At 36.7% G+C, this 23,165-nt stretch overlaps 2 protein-coding genes across 2 annotated transcripts in view; both read left to right on the top strand.

Moving 5' to 3' along the window:
• The window catches only part of LOC136104086 (uncharacterized), a 48,442-nt gene extending 43,154 nt beyond the window's left edge, over positions 1–5,288 (top strand). The window contains exons 15-26 of the mRNA XM_071810581.1: positions 362–379; positions 669–704; positions 1,936–1,965; positions 2,218–2,253; positions 2,556–2,585; positions 2,849–2,884; positions 3,218–3,582; positions 3,841–3,876; positions 4,210–4,251; positions 4,545–4,574; positions 4,838–4,873; positions 5,249–5,288. Coding sequence (XP_071666682.1) covers positions 362–379; positions 669–704; positions 1,936–1,965; positions 2,218–2,253; positions 2,556–2,585; positions 2,849–2,884; positions 3,218–3,388 — 357 coding nt within the window. The 3' untranslated portion in view covers positions 3,389–3,582; positions 3,841–3,876; positions 4,210–4,251; ... (1 more) ...; positions 4,838–4,873; positions 5,249–5,288. The remainder of the gene's footprint in view (positions 1–361; positions 380–668; positions 705–1,935; positions 1,966–2,217; positions 2,254–2,555; positions 2,586–2,848; positions 2,885–3,217; positions 3,583–3,840; positions 3,877–4,209; positions 4,252–4,544; positions 4,575–4,837; positions 4,874–5,248) is intronic.
• The window catches only part of LOC136104085 (uncharacterized), a 33,275-nt gene continuing 13,878 nt past the window's right edge, over positions 3,769–23,165 (top strand). Inside the window, exons 1-33 of the mRNA XM_071810580.1 lie at positions 3,769–3,876; positions 4,838–4,873; positions 5,249–5,287; positions 5,891–5,923; positions 7,440–7,460; positions 7,722–7,760; positions 7,878–7,919; positions 8,100–8,135; positions 8,255–8,296; positions 8,521–8,556; positions 8,675–8,716; positions 8,897–8,932; positions 9,051–9,092; positions 9,270–9,305; positions 9,439–9,477; positions 9,822–9,860; positions 10,322–10,351; positions 11,639–11,674; positions 12,307–12,348; positions 12,541–12,582; positions 13,509–13,550; positions 14,061–14,102; positions 16,072–16,113; positions 16,216–16,254; positions 16,656–16,697; positions 17,911–17,970; positions 18,152–18,196; positions 18,645–18,710; positions 19,602–19,640; positions 21,246–21,284; positions 21,963–22,001; positions 22,319–22,357; positions 22,666–22,704. Of these exons, the coding sequence (XP_071666681.1) occupies positions 3,769–3,876; positions 4,838–4,873; positions 5,249–5,287; positions 5,891–5,923; positions 7,440–7,460; positions 7,722–7,760; positions 7,878–7,919; positions 8,100–8,135; positions 8,255–8,296; positions 8,521–8,556; positions 8,675–8,716; positions 8,897–8,932; positions 9,051–9,092; positions 9,270–9,305; positions 9,439–9,477; positions 9,822–9,860; positions 10,322–10,351; positions 11,639–11,674; positions 12,307–12,348; positions 12,541–12,582; positions 13,509–13,550; positions 14,061–14,102; positions 16,072–16,113; positions 16,216–16,254; positions 16,656–16,697; positions 17,911–17,970; positions 18,152–18,196; positions 18,645–18,710; positions 19,602–19,640; positions 21,246–21,284; positions 21,963–22,001; positions 22,319–22,357; positions 22,666–22,704 (1,389 nt within the window). The remainder of the gene's footprint in view (positions 3,877–4,837; positions 4,874–5,248; positions 5,288–5,890; positions 5,924–7,439; positions 7,461–7,721; positions 7,761–7,877; positions 7,920–8,099; positions 8,136–8,254; positions 8,297–8,520; positions 8,557–8,674; positions 8,717–8,896; positions 8,933–9,050; positions 9,093–9,269; positions 9,306–9,438; positions 9,478–9,821; positions 9,861–10,321; positions 10,352–11,638; positions 11,675–12,306; positions 12,349–12,540; positions 12,583–13,508; positions 13,551–14,060; positions 14,103–16,071; positions 16,114–16,215; positions 16,255–16,655; positions 16,698–17,910; positions 17,971–18,151; positions 18,197–18,644; positions 18,711–19,601; positions 19,641–21,245; positions 21,285–21,962; positions 22,002–22,318; positions 22,358–22,665; positions 22,705–23,165) is intronic.

Raw genomic sequence — 23,165 nt, 5'->3', positions numbered from 1 at the left:
ATTTTCTATTTCTACTGCAATTTTCTTTTGTAAATTCACTTCCATTCTCATTTTTAAATTATTAAATTTCTACTCTGCTTACTTGGAACTCATAGAATCAGTGAAAAGTAAGTTAATCCTTAAAGTGCTTAAAGTGAGTTTGTATGACATAACATTTAATATATATGTTTTTTCTGATGTCTAGTTTCTATTCAAACATGTTTTAACCTGAATGAAGACTGAGATGCGTTTGTTCTGCACTATCCTTTCCATATCTTTCTTCTACATTTGGTTTTGTATTGAGTCCAAAAGATAGGGCCCTTTTTCTGTTTGGAAAAGGCCTTGTGCAAAATAATTAAAGATTGTTTTGTTTCATTTGCAGCGTCATACCTACCCTCAGGTAAGCATACTTTTTTCCTGTGTTTTCTATAACAGTAATACAGTTCTTATGGGAGCAAAACAGTTGCCTCAGAATGGTGTCTGCTACCCTTTTACATTTATCTCTCATGCCCCAAAATTCATCAAATAAATGACTGGATCAGGAATTGGATTCATATGTGTGATTGATATATGTCCAATGCAGGTGACAGTGAGACGGGTTGGAGGAATGATGCTGTTTAACTGCATTGCATTTAAACAAGTCAAATTAAATGTTTACTGTTGTGGTTTTTTGTTTTGTTTTCCTCCAGAGTTTGGGAAGTTCTGCTACTAGGATTATAATACAGGTAGACATTCTTTTTTCCATTACACTTGAGTTTTAACTGAAACCCTGTCTCAGTGAACTAAATAACGATTCATCTCTTCTGGAATAAATAAGTATGGATCACTTATGGATATCTTAGATATTCACAAACTACGGTGGTGGAGTAGGACATTTCTGTGGTGGTTGCTGATTAAAGACCATTGCAGCTGTTTTCTACAGTCATAAAATATGAAACCCTCTGTATGCTAATTCCATAATGATCTTGAAATTTGCAAAATTTAACCATCACGACCTGCTCAGGAAGGCAGATGGAATTTTAGAACTTAAACTTGAATGTTTTTCTATGTTAAATAAAATATATATAGATCATAACCTGCACAGTTCAATGTTCGCTTAAACATTCTATTATTCTACTGCGAACAACTAGTTCAGCATTACTTTTTTTTAAAAAAAAAAAAAACCAAAACTGTGCTATTTAGCGTTTAGCTCAACTTTTGTTTGCTGTTGTACTTATAACATCATTTCTTGATAACAAGGCACTTGAAAAGTTGATTACAATCCAATTGCTTTAAGAGCATGTTTGTAAAGTATTATGGGTATCACTCAGATGTAGTTTTTGGCATCCTTTGCAGTTTTAGCCTACCTACCACTCTTCACAGTTTAGGCATTCCTCCTTCAGACTATGACAACAAATTCTCACTTTCATTAAAAGATCAGTAGCAGGTTAACACAGCTGAAATCTGTATTTTGAAAATCATTGCTTTCAAAATGTATAGCATTAGATGTTTCCATAACTAGTGATGAATCCTGACAGAGAAAGGAATAATATTTCCTTGTTATTTTATTTCTGAATATAAATGTATAGTGTTTTAATTGCACAAGTTAAATATTTTCAATGTGTGTTTAGAAATAAAATTGCAGAATATGTGATTCTTCTCATTATCCATGTACTTTATGGAACTGAAAGATTTTATGCAGTGACATTTCCTTTTGTGAAATCGTACCTGTGGCTTTTCTAATTTTAGTTTCGACAAAGACATTGTCAAAAATTTGTGCTTATTCATGAAAAAATCAGTCATAATAAGAATAAATATGGATATGACTTGAGTGATGATTTGTGGGATATAGTAGAGAGACAGGAGAACCTCTTTTGCCTTTTTGGAAAACCCTCCCGCAGCTGTGTTTCCATAAACCTTATGGTCTCCATAGAAGCCTCCTTGTCAAGGTGGTAATTATCTTCTCTTTATTTAAAGGGTTCCCAAGGCAGCCAGACCTCTGGACAGGTGAAACTGTTTTGCTGAAATGTATTGAGCTTTTCTGCCTGGGCCTGCTTTCTAAATGGGCTTTGGAGTTTGGCTGGGTTATTTTCTTTCTTGCTGTTGCTGGGTGGTCCTTGACTTCGGTTTGTAACTCTGAATTTCCTTGAAGGAAAAAGAGCATTTTAGAGAGGAACTTTGAGTAGAAATGAGCTTTTCTATCGCAGCTGTGCTAGGACTACAGCTTTGTTTACAAATGAATTCTTGCCTTTTTTACAGGGCTACTCATCTCAAGGTGGCAGTTCCTATGGCCAGGTAAGCATCAGCCAGTCACCTGTCAGAATACAGTGTCTGTAGAAGTGGGGAGACACGGCACTGCAAAACCACACAGCAATCACTCAGCATTTGAACTTAAAAGGACATTTTCTCTGAAAATGTCTGTTCTCATACTCATAGTGTATCCACATGCTACTTATTTATCTGGAATACCAGGATGAGAAACCCTTTATCTGGAATACCAGGATGAGAAACCCTTCTGCAGCTGTGTTTCCATAAACCTTATGCTTTCCATAGAAGCATCCTTGTCAAGGTGGTAATTATCTTCTCTTTATTTAAAGGGTTCCCAAGGCAGCCAGTTCTCCGGACAGGTGAAATATTTATGCAGAAATGTATTGAGTTTTTCTACAGGGGCCTGCTTTCTGAATGGGCTTTGGTGTTTGGTTTGGTTTGGTTGGGTTATTTTCTTTCTTGGTGTTGCTGGGTGGTCCTTGATTTTGTTTCACATCACTGAATTTCCTTGAAGGAAAAAGAACATTGTATAGACAAACTTTTAGTGGAAATGGGCTCTTCTTATGCAGCTGTGCTAGGACTACAGCTCTGTTTTACAAATGAATTCTTTGCTTGGTTACAGGGCTACTCATCTCAAGGTGGCAGTTCCTATGGCCAGGTAAGCATCAGCCAGTCACCTGTCAGAATACAGTGTCTGTAGAAGTGGGGAGACATGGCACTGCAAAACCACACAGCAATCACTCAGCATTTGAACTTAAAAGGACATTTTCTCTGAAGATGTCTGTTCTCATACTCATAGTGTATCCACATGCTACTTATTTATCTGGAATACCAGGATGGCGAATCATTGCATTTGCCGTCATTGTGAGGGCCAGGAGGAAGTGCAGGCTCCTCATCCTGCCCTGCACAGCTATAGGATGTCGTTGCTTTTCCTAATGCACACTGGGTCCCTTACAAAAGGGAAGTAACCAAATGGTGTCCTTGTCTTTAGGGTCAGCCAAGTTTCACAGGCAGCAGCGGTTCTTCTGGCCAGGTAAGAAAATCTGATATTCTGCAGGGCATTCTTCACTTATCTCTCTGTGACCAGCACAACTGGCACGTTCTTGAGAGCGATGTTTCCTTTGGTAGTCTCCAAATTGATTCAACTCATGGCTTTTGCTGAGACTGGGACAGTCTGCAGCACAGAGCTTAGCGTACTGCTCTGGTTTTCACTGGCTCAGGAAGAACCTTTTTGAGAAACCCTTCTACAGTTGTGTTTCCATAAACCTTATGCTTTCCATAGAAGCATCCTTGTCAAGGTGGTAATTATCTTCTCTTTATTTAAAGGGTTCCCAAGGCAGCCAGTTCTCCGGACAGGTGAAATATTTATGCAGAAATATATTGAGTTTTTCTGCAGGGGCCTGCTTTCTGAATGGGCTTTGGTGTTTGGTTTGGTTGGGTTATTTTCTTTCTTGGTGTTGCTGAGTGGTGCTTGATTTTGTTTCACATCACTGAATTTCCTTGAAGGAAAAAGAACATTGTATAGACAAACTTTTAGTGGAAATGGGCTCTTCTTATGCAACTGTGCTAGGACTACAGCTCTGTTTTACAAATGAATTCTTTGCTTGGTTACAGGGCTACTCATCTCAAGGTGGCAGTTCCTATGGCCAGGTAAGCATCAGCCAGTCATCTGTCAGAATACAGTGTCTGTAGAAGTGGGGAGACATGGCACTGCAAAACCACACAGCAATCACTCAGCATTTGAACTTAAAAGGACATTTTCTCTGAAAATGTCTGTTCTCATACTCATAGTGTATCCACATGCTACTTATTTATCTGGAATACCAGGATGGCGAATCATTGCATTTGCCGTCATTGTGAGGGCCAGGAGGAAGTGCAGGCTCCTCATCCTGCCCTGCACAGCTATAGGATGTCGTTGCTTTTCCTAATGCACACTGGGTCCCTTACAAAAGGGAGGTAACCAAATGGTGTCCCTGTCCTTAGGGTCAGCCAAGTTTCACAGGCAGCAGCAGTTCTTCTGGCCAGGTAAGAAAATCTGATATTCTGCAGGGCATTCTTCACTTATCTCTCTGTGACCAGCACAACTGGCACGTTCTTGAGAGCGATGTTTCCTTTGGTAGTCTCCAAATTGATTCAATTCATGGCTTTTGCTGAGACTGGGACAGTCTGCAGCACAGAGCTTAGCGTACTGCTCTGGTTTTCACTGGCTCAGGAAGAACCTTTTTGAGAAACCCTTCTACAGTTGTGTTTCCATAAACCTTATGCTTTCCATAGAAGCATCCTTGTCAAGGTGGTAATTATCTTCTCTTTATTTAAAGGGTTCCCAAGGCAGCCAGTTCTCCGGACAGGTGAAATATTTATGCAGAAATGTATTGAGTTTTTCTGCAGGGGCCTGCTTTCTGAATGGGCTTTGGTGTTTGGTTTGGTTTGGTTGGGTTATTTTCTTTCTTGGTGTTGCTGAGTGGTCCTTGATTTTGTTTCACATCACTGAATTTCCTTGAAGGAAAAAAAACATTGTATAGACAAACTTTTAGTGGAAATGGGCTCTTCTTATGCAACTGTGCTAGGACTACAGCTCTGTTTTACAAATGAATTCTTTGCTTGGTTACAGGGCTACTCATCTCAAGGTGGCAGTTCCTATGGCCAGGTAAGCATCAGCCAGTCACCTGTCAGAACATCACATGTGTGATGTTCCCATATAGGTACGGAGAATTCTGTGGTTTTTTTCTTGAAATAATAGGGTAAGTTCTCATTAGAAGTTGGAGTTGTGAACTTATTTTCATATGAGTCTGGGAACAATATGCTCCTTGAAGCAGGTCTTTCTCACATAGAAAGGAGTGCATGTAGGTGTCAGCTTTTTGATGCAGTATAATATTCAATATACACAATCCATATTGGTGTGTAGCTTGTCTTCTAGCCTTTAAGCAGTCAGGTAGCTAAAGCCCTTTAAGATAGATTTCTGTACGTGAAAAGGAGAAAAGGAATATAAGGATTATTGAGCTGCTCTTTTTTATCCCAATAGGGTGGATCTTCTTCAGGTAGCAGCAGCGGCTGTGGACAAGTAAGTTCTCTTTCTCCAATCTGCTTGAAAACTGGACCCAGCTTTCTTTTAACTTATATTTCAATAGGTTGTATAATGTTGGTTGCTTGGAATCTTTTGTTTTCATTCTTACATGGAATTTCCTAGCAAAGACATCAAGGAAGTCTGATATTCCTGGTCATTGTAACCAAAATAAAGTGGCTTCTCCAATGTAATCTTAGACACAGAAGATGGACAAGTAGGGATTCCTCTTTCTACTCAGTAAACAGATCAAGTCTTTGTTTCTGAATGGTTTTCAAATGTTACTCCTTTTAGTTCCTGTAGAAAGTGATAGGATCAGAGAGTGGCTCCTGTGGAATAAGAATTCGATTAGTAGTTTTCATCCTTGTTCCATTTTAACTTGTGTATGCCTACAACAATGTAAAGATGGTGTCTTCAATGATGGTGAAAGGATCATGGATGAAGCCATTGTAGTAAATCTATGTTCAAATAAATACATTGGGGAAAGCAAAGAGAATGAAAGAGAAGCATAAATATGGAAATATTTAGCAGAATTATGTAACCAGTTTTGCAAGAAAATTAAACTTTGAGTATTTACCTTTTGGTTAATTTGTTTTTTAACAGGGTGTTTCCTATGATAGCAATCCCTGCCACCAGGTAAATGTTCTTCCTTCTCTGATTTTAGTGTGTGTCTAAAATGAGGTTTGCCACTATGCATCTGCAGTTAGTACTAAGTGAATTGGAGTGCAAATCCATGTAATCTTACCAATTATGAGATTAGAATTCACTACCTTCCTATACACCAGAGCATCACAGAGGCTTGGGATCTTTTCCCTGTCTCTTTAATAGCATTATGTCTGTGACATATCTATCTCTATAGGACAGAAAGGCCAGATTCTGGAAAGAATAAGTCTGCTGCAGAGTTGCTCAACTGGCACTACTTAAATCAGTGGTGGAGCTCACCATCCTCTCTGTGGACTTTTCCCATCTGAAGTCAGAAAATATTTTAGGACTGCCCCTTGAGGTTCCTGAAAGAAATGGGCTTCACAATTCATTCAGTTCGTGCAGTGAAATGTAGATAGCTGCATGTGTATTCGTTACAAGTTTCAGCACTGGAACTCTAAAACCCAGTATCCTAAAAGATATCTGCCTTGTTTAAAGAAAAGATCTCTGTAGATGTTAAAAATTAGTAAGAAAACAGCAATAGATTATATATTATTATTAGATTATATATTGTGATACTTTTCTTGATTTGTACTGATTTTTCACAAGAAATGGAAAAATCGGGTAATTTCATTTTATTAATAAATACCATGTTTTACCACTATAGATGTGTACTATATAAACTATGAACAACATAGATGTTTGCTATAATATATTATTATTATGTGATACAGTATGTACAATATGCTGTATGTAATATATTACTGTAACTTGAAAGAATAATATATGATACAGGTATATAATAATTTCATAATAGCATTTCAAGTTTATTTAAAAAGTGGAGCTATTTATTTTTAAGACTAAAGGGAACACATTTTGTGCTAAAAACTGCTAGAACATTGAAAGATAATACTTTTAGTTTCATTTTCCTTTGCTTTTTCTGGATGAAGTCTCAACCCCATTTTAGTGAATGGCAAATATCCCACTTCAATAGCTCAGGATGCCACTGTTCTTATAATGCACTTTTAACACTAATAGTTCTACAAATGCCTCTTCTGATTTCGCTTGGAAGAGTTACATTCACCTCTAAAGAAGCCATGTTGAAACGTATCGAGTGTTGTATTTAAAACCTTTTCCTTAAGGCCACTGTATCTCACAGCTTTCTGTGTAATAATGTTACCAGGGGATTTTTTTGTTCCATTTGTATAAATTGAGTTTTCTACAAGAGAAAAAAAGCTACATTTTTTGCAGACTGTTCAGAATGAAACTCATCTGTGTACTAGGAACTACTTAAAGATAAATGTTTATAGTTCCTTGACATATGTCTTATCTAGTATTTATATTTGCACTATTGGCAATCTATGCTTACTCTGTCAGAAGTCACATCTATATTGTGCATTGGCCTCTGCACCTTTTACTCCCCCTTAGCAAGTATTACAGCTTTCATTAAAAATAATCCATAAACAAAAAGTGAGTCTATAAAGCAGGCATATTTTTTGTCTGTTTACAGGGTGGATCACAGGGTGGTCAGGTAGGTAGCTCTTTTTTATCCATTGGTAAAAACTTTTTAAGAAGTTCTAATCCAGAGTATAGTTTTCTTGCTCGTGATGTTATAGATTCTTGCAGAGCCCCCTCAGCTCCAGTCTGCAACTCATTCTCTTCAAATGTGCTTTTATCAGCCCTGAAATTCCACTTACGTAGAAAGAACTTGGCAACCTAATAAAACTAGCTTTATAGACTCTGATCAAAATCAGCTCTCCGGCATTATAACTGTTCTGTCTTGTCTTCACAGGGGGGATCATACTCCTCACAAAGCTATGGTAGTGGCCAAGTAAGTACTGGATTATTATTTCCTCCCACTGAGTTTTTACTTCACACAGGTTCTATGATGGCAGAACAATAACTGATCTGCAATATTGTAATGTTAATTCTGATTTTTTTTTGTTAGCCGAGTGGATCATCATCCTCACAAAATTATGGTGGCAGCCAGGTAGGTAGAACTTGATTTTCTCCTGGTAAGAATTTTCATCATATCTGATAAATTATCTAGTTATCTGTAGGGTTGTATTTGTTCAAGGGAATCCCAGGCAATTGTTTATTCCAGCTTTACAGCCTCCAAACAAAACCATAGCTTCTTCTGAAGTAGGGTTTCTATTTGTTTGCTTTACAGGGTGGATACTCTTCACAAAGCTATGGTAGTGGCCAAGTAAGTACTGGATTATTATTTCCTCCCCCTGAGGCTTTACTGCACACAGGTTCCATGATGGTGGAACAATAACTGATCTGCAATATTGTAATATTAATTCTACTTTTTTTTTTTGTTAGCAGAGTGGATCATCATCCTCACAAAATTATGGTGGCAGCCAGGTAGGTAGAACTTGATTTTCTCCTGGTAAGAATTTTCATCATATCTGATAAATTATCTAGATATTTAGAAAGTTGTATTTGTTCAAAGAATCACAGAATGTTAGGGTTTAGAAGGGACCTCAAAAGATCAAGAAATCCCAGGCAATTGTTTCTTCCAGCTTTACAGCCTCCAAACAAGACCATAGCTTCTTCTGAAGCAGGGTTTCTATTTGCTTGTTTTACAGGGTGGATCCTCTTCACAAAACTATGGTAGTGGCCAAGTGAGTACTAGATTATTATTTCCTCCCCCTGAGGCTTTACTTCACACAGGTTCCATGATGGCTGAACAATAAGTGATCTGCAATATTGTAATATTAATTCTAATTTTTCTTTCGTTAGCAGAGTGGATCATCATCCTCACAAAATTATGGTGGCAACCAGGTAAGTAGAACTTGATTTTCTCCTGGTAAAACTTTTCATCATATCTGATAAGTTATCTAGATATCTGTAGGGTTGTATTTGTTCAAGGGAATCCCAGGCAATTGTTTATTCCAGCTTTACAACCTCCAAACAAAACCATAGCTTCTTCTGAAGTAGGGTTTCTATTTGCTTGTTTTACAGGGTGGATACTCTTCACAAAGCTATGGTAGCGGCCAAGTAAGTACTGGATTATTGTTTCCTCCCACTGAGGTTTTACTTCACACGGGTTCTGTGATGGTGGAACAATAACTGATCTGCAATATTGTAATATTAATTCTATTTTTTTTTTCGTTAGCAGAGTGGATCATCATCCTCACAAAATTATGGTGGCAGTCAGGTAGGTAGAACTTCATTTTCTCCTGGTAAGAATTTTCATCATATCTGATAAATAATCTAGGTATCTATAGGGTTGTATTTGTTCAAGGGAATCCCAGGCAATTGTTTATTCCAGCTTTACAGCCTCCAAACAAAACCATAGCTTCTGAAGTAGGGTTTCTATTTGCTTGCTTTACAGGGTGGATCCTCTTCACAAAGCTATGGTGGTGGCCAAGTAAGTAATGCTCTGTTTCCCTACTTGTACATCACTTCATACAGGCTTTAGCCTCTGCTCAAAATCAGGCTTTCTATATCGTATTTTTCTCAACTTTGGTTTGTCTTTTTTTTTTTTTTTTTTTGTTTTCAAGGGCGGATCATCCTCCTCATCTGGCTATTATGATGGCCAGGTAACTATTTATTTCTTTCTCCTAGTTACATGTTATTTCATTATAATCATTGTAGTCACTGCATCATCTTTCTCAAAGATATAGTAAAACATAATAGTTTCTGTGATATTTTTGATTTGGATTGGGTTTGGTTTTTTTATTTACCGAAGAGTGGAACGTTCTCTGTAAGTACCTATTGCAACCATGTATTTGCCTCCTCATTCTCCTTATAAAAATCTTTCTTTAATTAAACTCAGCTTTTTCTTTGCATGCACCTCAAATCTGTCTTGCAGAATACAACATCAAAGTGCATTTTTAATATTCCATTTTTCTGAAGAAATAACTGCTATCTCATGTCCTTCTAGGGTTCACAGGATTATAATCCTAACGCTTGTGATGATGATGTGAGTATGCTTTCTCTAATATACTTTTCATGTAGATGGAAAAATTTTGCACTACTAGATGTAGTCTTGTGAGCAGAACAAATGTTGTGTTCCCACAGTAATAGCAATTTCAGAAGATTTTACCAAAAATCTAAGGGTACACTCTACAGTAATTTTCAAAAAAAAAAAAAGAAAATCCCATAGACAAGCTTTAAATACATACAATGAAACAAAGAAGAGAGATACAGTGGCGAAAATTTCACTGCTTTTCATGATACATTTCTCCCAATCTAAAGTTGATATTAAAATGTTTTTCAGACTGGAATGGTAAGATTTCAAACTAATTTAGGCAAGGCTGTGGAGGATGTGAGCAACAAATTATTTTTGTTATGTCTGTATGCAGTATCAGAAAGAATCACATTTCTGTAAGCTTACTGTATTGAAATAATTCTCAAAGAATGAAATAATTTATTATTTTCCAGAATGAGACTACCTATAGTGCCAATGGTCAAGTAAGTGGGGTTTTTTTTCTTCTGCAATGTTCAAATCCTTATGATTAAGGACAGTGTTAGTAACCGAACACTTCTACATTAGACCTCATCTCTAATTTTAGTGTAGGATTGCTTTATAATGCCCTTCAAAAAGTTAATTCAAGAATGAGATATGTGATATTATATTTCTCTGTTCTCAATCACTTCTATCCATTCTCAAGGCTGCTGCACAATTATTTAAAACACCACAATACTTCTAAGATTATATACTAACATGGGGGGGGGGGGGTGCAGTATATGCACTTTGACTGGTTAATAATTTGGGAATTAACCATCTGTGCACATGAGGCATGTAGCCACCCCAAGCTTTTTTCACTTGTTCTAATTTCAAGTCATATATATATATATATTTATATATATATATAAATATATATATATATGCTAGTATTGTAAAGTAACATTTATCCCCTGGTAAAACGCTCTCTGTCAAAACTTCCCATCTGTCCTACAAGCAGAAACTGTGATTAACATGGATAGATTGTGACTAAGCAAATACACTGTTGTGTAAACGAATGACATTTTTCCGTACTTGTTTCTGTTCACATAAAAGCTTTTTCTGTTACAGCCTCCTTTTGTTTTACTGCCATCTAGAGTAATCTTCTGTCATCAGCTACTTGCCTTCTCTTTGGTTGTCAGCCATATACTTTACTGCTTCATAATTTTCCCTGTTTTTCCACTTTGGTATTGCACCAAACGTGTATGCTAGGAAGTAAGGAGACCTTCTGAAAACATCGGATTTTCTTGTATTTACCTTGAACGCATTGCATTAGCTTTAATGCAAAAGGTTCTGCAGAGAAAAATCCTTCAGCAGCAAGCCCTGTTTAAGTCCCTCATCATTTCCTCCTTTGTTCACAAAAGATGCAATTATTCCCTTGTTTATCCCTATCCAGTGTGCGTTGCTGGACTTTACTGTAAAAGAGTTTACTTCTAAACATTCTCACAATGTCAAATAACAAACCAAAAAAATTATACAGATTGTTCTCTATACCACAGGGGTTGAGCTGAGGGAAACTCTGGTAGGCAAGAACTTCTGATGGAGTGATAAGGTGGAAGAAAAAAACAAACAAACAAACAAACAGATTAGGGATATGCATTTTAAGGCTCTTACTAATAGTAAAATGATAGCTCTGGACACTTTTCTGTCCTGAAATATGCCACCTTGACAAGTTTAGGTAGATTTTTGCTGAAAGTATTTTGTGTGGATGGCTGCATCTATGAAGTAATAACTGGCTTCTGACTCCTTTGCAGAAATCTGGCTGTGCAAGAAAGAAACTTGTTGTCAGAGTAAGTATTTTTTTTTATTATTTTTTTTACTGCTTGTAGGATTTTTGCTCTACCTATACCTAATTTGTCCTGATTATGCCTGATTTTTCGCTAATTATGTTTGTCCTTATTAATATTTTCCTATTTAAGGAAAAACTAAAATAAAATAGCTGGGCTATTTGTTCTGTTGTTGAGTTTACTTTAAAGGAAGTGTATATATATATGGAAAAAAGACATGAAAAATCTGCTCTGAGGTATAGGGCAGCACAAACTCCTGTTCTTCAGGAAGCACATACACAGAATTGGTCCAAGCTTAAGTTAAAATTGAATGAGTGTCACACAGAGGACAACTAAAATGTTAGTTGAAGTAAGATAGAATAATGAAGAAAGAAAGAATAATGTTTGGCAATTTATTGTGCTCAGCATGTTGTGGAGGAGATACAGATGTGTATTGTATATAGGTTACTGCTGAGTCTGACTTGAAGATAAAAATTTTGTGCAAATAACTTTTTATTTTATAATAAAGCATTCCTACTCAAGGTAGGCATTAAAGGGTCTGAAGTTGTTACAAATAAATGATACAGAAAGATAAAGGTCTGTCACTGATCATAGAGTTTTCATCTCCTAATAGTAAATGTCTTTGGTTCTTACAGGATACATCGCGTGTTTTGGGCAGAAGAGACCATGATGTACAGGTAAACCATGCTTGTCACTTTTTCTGAACTACTGCTGGTGTTACCACTCCTTGATGTATTACCTACAAAAAGAAGAATAAGGATCTAGTTTCCATAACCCTCTTTAGGGTTAGGTAGTTCTTTCCCAATAAAACTCTGTATTTTAATTTATTACCCTTCCAGAAAAATGAATCATTTCTTGTTTCCTCACAGAATGAATCTTCTACTTCAAATAGCAGCCACACTAACTTCCAGGTAATAACAGTGTCTACCGCATTATCTCATTGCAAGGAGCTTTCTGATAAATTATATTTAATTTCTTCAAACTATGTTCCACTAATTTATCTGTGCTGAAGGTTGCTATTTTAATTTGGCAACATCATTGCTATAATGTTATAATTTTGCACAGTTGTAAATAATGATGATGGGCCCAGAATATACTGTCTCCTCTGTTCCTTCACTCCAGTAGGCAGGTAATCATTGCAGGCATTTATTTAGGTGGCACTTCATAAAAGTTGTTTGCAAAACAGAAACTAAACAGTTTTAAAATCTTTTTTTTTTTAGAAACAGTCCTGTTCTAGTGATGGCAATGACCAGATATATAATTCTGTTTCATTTAGAATTTGATAAGGTACATCTTGACGATAATGTACTTTTGTTACAAAATTAGGTCCAACTTTCATATTCTGTAAGTTTATGTTCTGGTACAGTGGTGTACATGTTACAGAATTATGGGAAATTTAACTGATCTAGAGTGGTACCTGATTCTTTTTTTCTTAATACTTTGTACTGTACTGCATTGGCACCCCTCAGCTTCCCAGACATCTGGAATCCCATTATGCCCAGCATTTTGTAGATGTAACACTATCATAGTCCTCTGTCTCAGAGAGTTTGAAGTCTAATTCAATAGTACAGTCAGATCTCTGAGCTCCAGAGAGCAACAGTTTCCTTAATTAATTTTTCTGATATCCATTCCGTGTGTATTGTATCTCGTCGCTAATTAAGTTTTGTCCAAAATTATGTTTTCACAATGATTCATACAGAGAGATCTGAAGAAATAATGTTTGTTGGTGCATGGAAGTAGTACAAAGAGTTTGTCACCTTACTTATCACTGCATCATTTTATACATGTTAGATTCTGATAGAATGCTTCTATAAAAAAATAATTGGTTTCTTCACAGGGTGGATCATTTATTGCAACTGGTGCTGGATCAAGCAGTCAGGTCAGGATTTTCTCTATTTTTTGTCTTGTCCAGATAGATTCTTAGTAATTAAAGTAATTAAATTCAGGACTCAGAGTTTAAATCCAGTAGTTTTGCCTGGGGACTTGGTTATGTTATGCATTAAATTGTAAATTAAGTGACCCTATTCAGATTAAATTTATCTGAAATGGCTCTCTGAAATCACTTAACACTGTTTTGATTTAACAGTTTATTGGTGAGAGCACAATGGTGATTCCCTGTACTCTTGACTACCCAGATAATTCTTGCTTGATGAGGCGTCTGTCATTGAGACAGCACTGAGAGGTGTAGTATCCGTCTAACTTCCAAAGCAAACATTAAATCTATAGAGCTATGATGTCCCCTTGTTTATTCTAGGTTTAGGGAAGGTCACAGCTACTCTGTAGTCCCAGTCTCTCTTCCCCTAAACACGATTTCACATCTGAAATCAGATTTTATTTTAAACTTCCACAAAGCAATAACTGTTTCCTTTTTTTTTTTTTAAATTTATAGGGTGGTTGCATTTGTCCTGATGGTAGCAGTGGTAGTAGACAGGTAATTATTTTTCTGGGTTTATACTTTCATCTACATAGTGGAGTATTTTGAATTAATCACCTAGTAAGTATGGAGACTTGGGTAACACTAAACATTATTGATCATTTCCTTAGTATGGACAGATTAATATACAATTAAATGGAAGAACAAGTCTCACTTTAACAGCATAATTACGATGTGGCCACTAACTTTCTGTAACTGTGCGTGGTAATCCCGATGCTCTGTCAGTTGACTGTTATGTGCTAATTATTCATTACTTTCAAAAAACAGAGTCAATATGCCCTGTAGTAGCCACAGGATTCAATTGCTTTGACTGTAGGTTCCTTGTCCTCCCCGGTGCAATAAAATATTGTGACTAAAAGTCAAGATTTGATAAATATTTCAAAATATAATCTCTTAAATCAGTATTTAAACTATTTTTTCCCATAAAGAGAATGACTGCAATTTCACAATCAGTAGCACTGGATGAACTTTTCTCTTAGACAATGTCTCTGTGCCAGGAAAAAGGCCAAGGAATGAGGTTACAGGGGCATTACAGACAAGCTTTACCAGGCTTCTGCCTTCACCTGCCAAAGCCAGGTGAACTTGGATTTTAAAGTCACCTGTCTTCTACCTGAAAACTTTTTGATTCTTTTATTGAAGCTGTATTTACATAAAGCCATTTGAACAGTGTAATATTGTTTCAGATATAAGTTTCAACAAGAATCATATGTATTATTATTTCTATTAGAAGTATGCTATTTAAAAATGGGCCAGAGGGACAAGAATGTATTTAGTTGCTATCAAACAATGATTTCCAACGTGAAGAAAATAAGGCATCTAAATTGGACACATTAGAAAACCAGTTCTCAGTGCAGACATGTCCACTTTGATATACAAATTCCTATTTGTGATAGTATCAGCTGATAGAATTAATTTATTATAAACTAGGTAGTGATAGTCTTGATCTTTGTCTTCACCCCACAGTAAAGTTCAGTGATCTTTGCAAAGGAATAGACTGAATTAAAAACTGGACTTACTTTCATTTTCTATCCAGAGTCAATCCTCTACATATGGCAGTAGCAGTTAGCATGTAAAAACATTGGCCATGATAGTCAGGTTTGTTCTTCTGGATTAAAAAAAGCAAGGTATAGGTAGATGTATATGTATAAATAAAGCAGCATTCCTGAATCTTACGTAAAAGAGACAGTCATCTACTTCCTTTAAGATTCTTCAGCTCAGTAAGAAATTGTCTGCAAAAAGCTTTCTTCTAAACTTAAAAGTTGTGAGTTACATAAAGGTCTCTTCAAACCTGAGAAAAATTATAAATTGAGAGTCAAAGCTATACATATTCAAACCAGCTTGTTTCAAAGGAAACAATGAGTTTCCTTATATGGATGCCTGATTTCTTTACACTGAAATTATTCCAACTTTTCTCTATGCTTCACCTAAAGACAAAAGCTCAGCCTACAAATAGTCTCTGAGGTTGCAACTTAACCATAGAATAATCCTTTGTTTTGTATATTAAGGGGAAGTGAGAGTAATAATGGATGTTACGAAATGGTAAATAGTCTTCTCCTTTAAACAGTGAGCTGAAAAATCTGCTCTCCTAAACCCTATTTATATTATACTTTAGAAGTTCAGCATTCTGGCAACTTTTGAAAAACATGATCAGAGTCATGATAATCTATAACAACATAGAGTCTACCAGGTATGGCATAGGATTATTTGATTAGAAAGAGTAAAATGAAAAGTTACTATTTATTTCAGGTCTTTTCTCCTGAACAGAAAAGTATCTGCTAAAGGTTTCCTCATCTTTAACAAAACAAACAAACAAACCCAAAACAAACAAACAAAAAAACCCCAATGATCTCTTTCAATGATTGCAGTAATGTCAGTTTTGAAAGCTGTATCTTGGAAGAATAGGAATTTGGAAATTGACTCACTTAAATCTCTGCAAGAAAATAGCTAGTCTGTGTTTTCATTTCAGGGAGTCCCAGGTTCTGCACACAGCACATATTTTGGTAATCAGGTAAACATTCAGATAAAATGCCCTATTCAGAAGCTCCATCTAAAACCTTCCCTGAAGGAGGAGCCAAATGCAAGCCAGTAACCCATTCTGTCTTCTGCACAGGGAGGGCCTTTCTTCTATCCTGGAGGATCCTATGGACAGGTAGTTGTTCTTCCTCCCTTACCAGGATAACTCAGACTCCTGTTTTCCTGGTTCCTTCGCTGCCAATATTGTGGGTGCTATGACATGCTATAATTACAGACCTGATAGTCGTCTCTTCGAGAAGAAAACCTAAATTAACCCTGATGTAACGTGGTGGTGTGAGTTTTGACAGAGAGCAGTAGAAAACAGTACCTGCAGTTTCTTTGCAGTATTCAGATTTCAGCAGGCTAAGAAAATGATCACCCAAAAACTTCCTCCATTTAACAATATTGGTCTTGGGTTTTATCTAGGTGCATAAAAGTTAGCTCAAAACTGGGAGAAAGGGTGTAAAATGAGAAGTGGATAGACTGTGATTTAAACACTTGTCTGCATGAAAATAGTGGTCTGTGTTTTCCTTTCAGGGCAGCCCAGTTTCCTCCCACAGCTCTTACTCCGGTAACCAGGTAAATATTCTGGTTGCTGTGTCTGCACAGGAGTAGTCTAAAAGTCTTCCTTGAGATAACATTTCAACTACAAAACAGTAAATGCTTATGTTTTCTGTACAGGGAGAGTCTTCCTACTATCCTGGTGGAGCTTCCTTCTATCCTGGTGGATATTCCGACCAGGTGTGTTTCCTCATTTGTAATCATAAGAGAGGCTTCTGTTATCTTCCTTCCTATATTCCCCATGTAGTGGTTGCTGTGAAATATAACGCCCAAGAATTGAACCAACCATTTCTAACTTACATCATAAAGTCTGTCAGAAGAAAAGGCTACACTGTGTTTACAACTTCCTTGGAATGATCTTTCATCTAGCTAAGAAAATTAGTGATAAGAAGTTCCTTGTTCTTTAACAATTTGGCCCAAAATGAGAGTCGGGTACATTACTATTTACACCATCCCGTTTGCAAGAAAATAGCTAGTCTGTGTTTTCATTTCAGGGAGTCCCAGGTTCTGCACACAGTACATATTCTGGTGACCAGGTAAACGTTCAGATAAAATGCCCTATTCAGAAGCTCCATCTAAAACCTTCCCTGAAGGAGGAGCCAAATGCAAGCCAGTAACCCATTCTGTCTTCTGCACAGGGAGGGCCTTTCTTCTATCCTGGAGGATCCTATGGACAGGTAGTTGTTCTTCCTCCCTTACCAGGATAACTCAGACTCCTGTTTTCCTGGTTCCTTCGCTGCCAATATTGTGGGTGCTATGACATGCTATAATTACAGACCTGATAGTCGTCTCTTTGAGAAGAAAACCTAAATTAACCCTGTTGTAACCTGGTGGTGTGACGTTTGTCAGAGAGCAGTACAAAACAGTACCTGCAGTTTCTTTGCAGTATTCAGATTTCAGCAGGCTGAGAAAATGATCACCCAAAAACTTCCTCCGTTTAACAATATTGGTCTTGTTTTTTATCTAGGTGCATAAAAGTTAGCTCAAAATTGGGAGAAAGGGTGTACAATGAGAAGTGGATACACTGGATAGACTGTGATTTAAACACTTGTCTGCATGAAAATAGTGGTCTGTGTTCTCCTTTCAGGGCGGCCCAGTTTCCTCCCACAGCTCTTACTCTGGTAACCAGGTAAATATTCTGGTCACTGTGTCTGCACAGGAGTAATCTAAAAGTCTTCCTTGAGCTAACATTTCAACTACAAAACAGTAAATGTTTATGTTTTCTGTACAGGGAGAGTCTTCCTACTATCCTGGCGGATCTTCCTTCTCTCATGGTGGATCTTCTGGACAGGTAATTTTTTTTTCTCATTTGTAAGTGTACACTTTGTTTATTGCCACCCCGCTCTAAATGGTGACATAAAGATAAAACAGACCTCTGTTATTTCCATTCTTATACTGCCCTTGAAAGAAGGAAAACTCGTCCTTGAGGGGACCAGCATAATAAACTTTTTTTTTCTTTTTTCTCTGTACAGGGGGGGTCTTCTGCCTATGACGGTAGCAGTGAATCCTATGGTCAGGTAAATGCTCTTTTTTTTCATCTTTGTATAAAGGGTGCTGAGACTCAACACCCTGACTCCTATATGCAGCTATATTCTGTATTTTGGCTCTCACTACATTTTAATTAAGGTGGGTTTTTTTGTTTGTGGAGTCAATTTGCAGGCTACTAAGTAGCCTGAAAGTTTGAGGGAGTAAAAAGTGGAGTGCCTTCAACCATTAGAGCTTATTCTCCCCGACAGTGCTAGCTTTGAATTTGGTGAAGGTCTCTGCAAAAGTGAAAATAGAATTTGAATTTAAAATATGTTAAATTAGTGTTTTACAGGGACATAACTAAGAGTTGCTCAATAGCCATTCTGATAACTACATAAATATTAATATTTTTAAATCTCCCCAGAAGGAGATCCCTGCAGTAAGTGACCAAAAAAAAGTCTGTTTGCAGTATGAATATGATTTATGTTTTCTGAACAGGGTGGATCTTCTACCTATGGTGGTGCTGGATCTTCTACACCTAGTGGTGGTCAATCTTTTGGTCAGGTAAATGTTATTTGTCTCATACATCAAAAGCTTAAGCTTGCTGTTTCAGTTCTTTCGTGCACTAGTTTCTATATTTCAATTATTTCTTCACCATGGGGATGGTGAGGCACTGGGACAGGCTGCCCGGAGATGCTGTGGATGCCACAGCCCTGGGAGTGCTCCAGATAAGGTCAGACAGGGCTTTGAGCAGCCTGGTCTAGTGAAAAGTCTCCCTATCCATGGCAGGGGGCTTGGAACTAATTCCAACCCAAAACATTCTATGATTCTATTTTTAAGTGATGACCATGGAAATGCCATTTTATCCTTTGTTTCTCTTTGCTTTTATTTACCCCTTTACAACTCCAAATGTTTCCATGATGGAGGGAACATGATGCAGTGTATGCACCATCTTGCCAACTGTAACACTGTGGTTATTCAATACTTTAACTACTTTGTTTTTTATGCACTAGCTTATTCAAAAGGAAAATATTTTGTGCATGTACTTTACACACCTTAGTCATGTAGAAGCTATTGAAAGTCTAGAGAAATGCATGCACTATATCTGAAGACTGTGTCACATTGTGAGATTATTCTATAGGGACCATCTTATGCTTTGTTTAGCAATACATTTGAAACAGCTGAAGTCATATAGAATGATATATTAAAAATAATAAGGCATATAATCCAGATTGGTTTTTCATAGAAAATTGTGTTGTCTTGCTACTTCTAGTGCAGGATCTAGAAAAAGAGCATAGATAATGGGATTTCTGAATGTAAAGAATGGTTAATTTTTCAAATCGACTTTATCTAGTATTTTTTACGTTAAAAAAAGCATAGTTTATATTCTCCACAAGTAAGATTAGGTAAGAGTCCTTTTTACATGAAAATAACTGTTTTTCCATTATTTTACAGGATTCACTTCCCATAGGAGGCGGTGAAACCGATGACAGCGTAAGCATTTTTTCTCAAGTATATCAATATCAGAATTTACTACATTTTAAACTATCTAGGTGCTTACATGGACCTTTACCTTATCTCATCATCTTATCTTCAAGAGCTCCTTCACAGTACATTCTGATCATCTGTCTTGTAATTTTCTGCAATACCTTCTTTGAAATTATATTGTTTCTATAGATGAAGGAAAATATAGATTCAAATTATGTCACATTATTGTGCTATGGTATGATAAGGATTTGGCAAATTAAAATTGCAGTTGCAACAGTTCTGACTTGTAACAACCATATGCTTTTTGAATCAATTGTTAGAATTAGCATTTACAAAGGAAACTCTTTTCCCTTATTTCACAATTTCCTTTGAAACTTAATATTAGTATAGGCTCATAGTGTATAAAAGAACCAGACACTTCTTACTTCCAGCAATTTAATTTGTCTACTTTTTCAGAGTTAATTTAATACAAAATCACTAATTCAACGACAAGAACAGTACTGTCCATATGTCAGATCAGCCCTTCTTGTTCTTAAGGGTAATTTTTTGTCATTTATTTCCATAAGATTATATTCCATCTATGTTTACTATTCTGGACTTTCATAGCACTTCCCACAAATTAAGACTTTCAAACTTAATTGCTCTGAAGATACAGATTTATTTTAAAATTCAACTTTTCCTTGTATTTTTGAGAAAACACATTGTACTTGACCCTTAATCATTATGTAATTTTATTATTTTTCTAAAATACAACTTCCCTAATTAATACTGCACAGACTAATTCCCTCTTTCTGCCTTCAATTCACACTACACTTGATTTGTGTTTTTCCAGTGCCAGACATAAAAGCATTATATTTCTTCATCTGTATATTGCATAGGAATGGTCTGATTTCATGTAGTGTGGTGAGAACTGCTTGCTGTTCTGCTTAAGAACATCCCTTTTCTCCTAACTAAAGTATATTTCCTATTAATTCTGGTGAAGCTGTTTATAAAACTTTCGAAATTCGATGTCTCATTTTCTTGGAGTCTTGAGTGATTGGTTGTACTTTAACTGGATTTCTAATAAGCTTGTTTTCCAGTGTCCTGGTTAGTAGGAAATTGTTCTCCTCAAATTTTTATAAATTCAGCTGTGCACTTCAGCCACAAGTATAATGTCATTAGTTTCCACACAGTTTCTGTAGCAAAATCTTCTTGTGGATGTTCAGCAAAGTTAACATATGATACTACAGGGGCCCCAAGGCCCTCTGAAAGAAACTAAAGTATTCCAACATCAGTGTGCATCACTGAGGTCTTACCCGGAACCAAGACAGCTTTTAAAGTGCTGATGTTTACCCCTATAGCATTCTTAGAGTAAATAACATAGATTTATATGCGAGCTCATTCCTTTATTATGCTATATCAGAATTCAGCTTTCCAAATAATGAAACGCCATGCTCCAGAAATGAGCAAGGGAGTAACTTCGAAAGAGTGCTGCTTATCCTACATCCTCCCATCTTGAACCTTCTCAACAAGGCATGCAAACAAGCAGTAGTTTCCTTTGCCTTCCAACCTTGCTTAGAAAAAAACAGAAGTATTTGCCATGCAATAACTAGATTCTAATATTTTTTTTAGAATTCCACATCAGCATCTGGCAGCCATCAGAGTGAACGGGTAAGTGCTCCGTCCTTACATGTTGCCAGGGTGTCTGCCCCAGTGCTTGGCAACCACTAGCCACCTAAATTATATTGTGTGGAAGGTGGCGCGGCAGCTTCCAGTGTGGGATAGAAAGTCATCAAGCACAGAGGGAATGAGGATGTGCTTAAAGTATTGTAGTACCGCTAGAAATCCCAACTGATGCATTACAATCACAGTACCACAATATACACAGTCAGGTTTCTGTGCCTTTTTACTCATTGCCTGACTGCAAAAGGCTTCAGTACCATGATTTGTCCAGCATCTATTCAAAGTGAAACCCTTTGCTTTGTTGTGCTGCATTGCTTAGTTATGAGGGCTTCCACTTTTCTGTCATTTTTACATAGCACGCATTTCATTTATTCTAAGGAGAATTAAATGACACACTGAGAAATTATTTTGTTGGAGATACCACAACTCTTTAATCATTGTATCCAAAATAATACCTTTCACCAAAAGAGCAATTATCAACAGGTGTAAAGGGGCATGTGCTGTTTTATACAGAAAGACCTTTTTTTATTTTTCTTGAACGATCCATGAGAGAAAATTAAGGAATGTGGAGAAGCAATGAATGCTCAGCTTCCGTCCTCATCTTTCCATACTACAAAAGAAAGGGAGTGTTTGGTTTTTTCATGTAATTTCAATACATTTTTCCAGGATTTTTATTCCCCAGGAGGCAGCCAGTCAGGTGGACATGTAAGCATCTATTTTATTCATTATTTGCAGTTCCTGTCCAAAACAGCTGTTTTTTTTAAAAAATTATCCTGACAAGTAAATTATACCCAGCTGTTATCTCCTAGAATTTTTCATGACATCTGGCATCGTGTCTTGTGAAACCAAATGGCAAACTGTTTTGTTTTGGTGTTTTGTTGATTTGGTTTTGGTTGGTTGTTTGTGTGTGTGTGTGGTTTGTTTTGTTTTTCATAAAAATATGCCCATGACTACTCAACAACATAGTCTTGTTTTCCAGAAGCCATTTTAAACAAAAATAAATTTGGTCTACTTTTTTGCAGGGATCATCTTCTCAAAGTGGTGGCTACTCCAGTGGACAGGTAAATACTAATTCGTTGTATGGTGGGCAGGTGGGAAATATTTCTTCAGTATTTGTTTTGGTGTTGGGTTTTTTTGTTTTGTTGTCCAATGTACATACTTCAAGAAAATATTACCAGTTTGGTAATACCTACATTTCCAGACTACTGTGGGGTTTTTATCCTTATTCATCTTTCCATAAGTAAAATTGGGTTGTTAACCAGATAGATCTTTTCTAACACAGTTTAGAGAGTATAAGATAATACATTGTAATAAAATATACATGTGAAATTGAAGGAAAATCTTTTAAATGAAGATGTATCATTTACAGGGTTCAGCTTCTTCAGGAGGCAGCCAGTCTCGTGAACAGGTATGCTTTTCTTTCTGCACACCGTTCAGTTCTGCTGCTGTCAAGCACTCACAATTTACTTTGACTCTCTTTCCTTCGCAAGAACTGATTTCTTTCACTGCTGTTCTTTTTGCCCAACACGTTATTTTCTTTTCCCGTGTCATTCAGGCATCCCGCAGGCCAGAGCAGCCACTAGTAACTGTCTGAATGGCACTTGTATGGGAGGTTCTGGACCTGCTTTAGTGCTGAACATTTTTTTTTCATGTTTCATGGAGTTTGAATGTGGAAAGTGAGACACTGAATGGCAAAGCCCTGGCCACCTCTCAGTTTTAGCAGAAATCACCTGTGTTCTGTAACATCTGTAGCATGAAATAGTACTGCAAGTATTCCAGGTGCTCTGGCCTCTCTAGGGGAAAAAAAAACCCAAACAAACAACAAACAACAACAACAAACAACATCCCCCTGCTTTCTGTAGTACTGCT

The sequence above is a fragment of the Patagioenas fasciata genome, chromosome 6 (genome assembly GCF_037038585.1).
Source record: "Patagioenas fasciata isolate bPatFas1 chromosome 6, bPatFas1.hap1, whole genome shotgun sequence".
NCBI classification, from domain to species: Eukaryota; Metazoa; Chordata; class Aves; order Columbiformes; family Columbidae; genus Patagioenas; species Patagioenas fasciata.
This window is presented reverse-complemented; position numbering and strand designations above follow the sequence as displayed.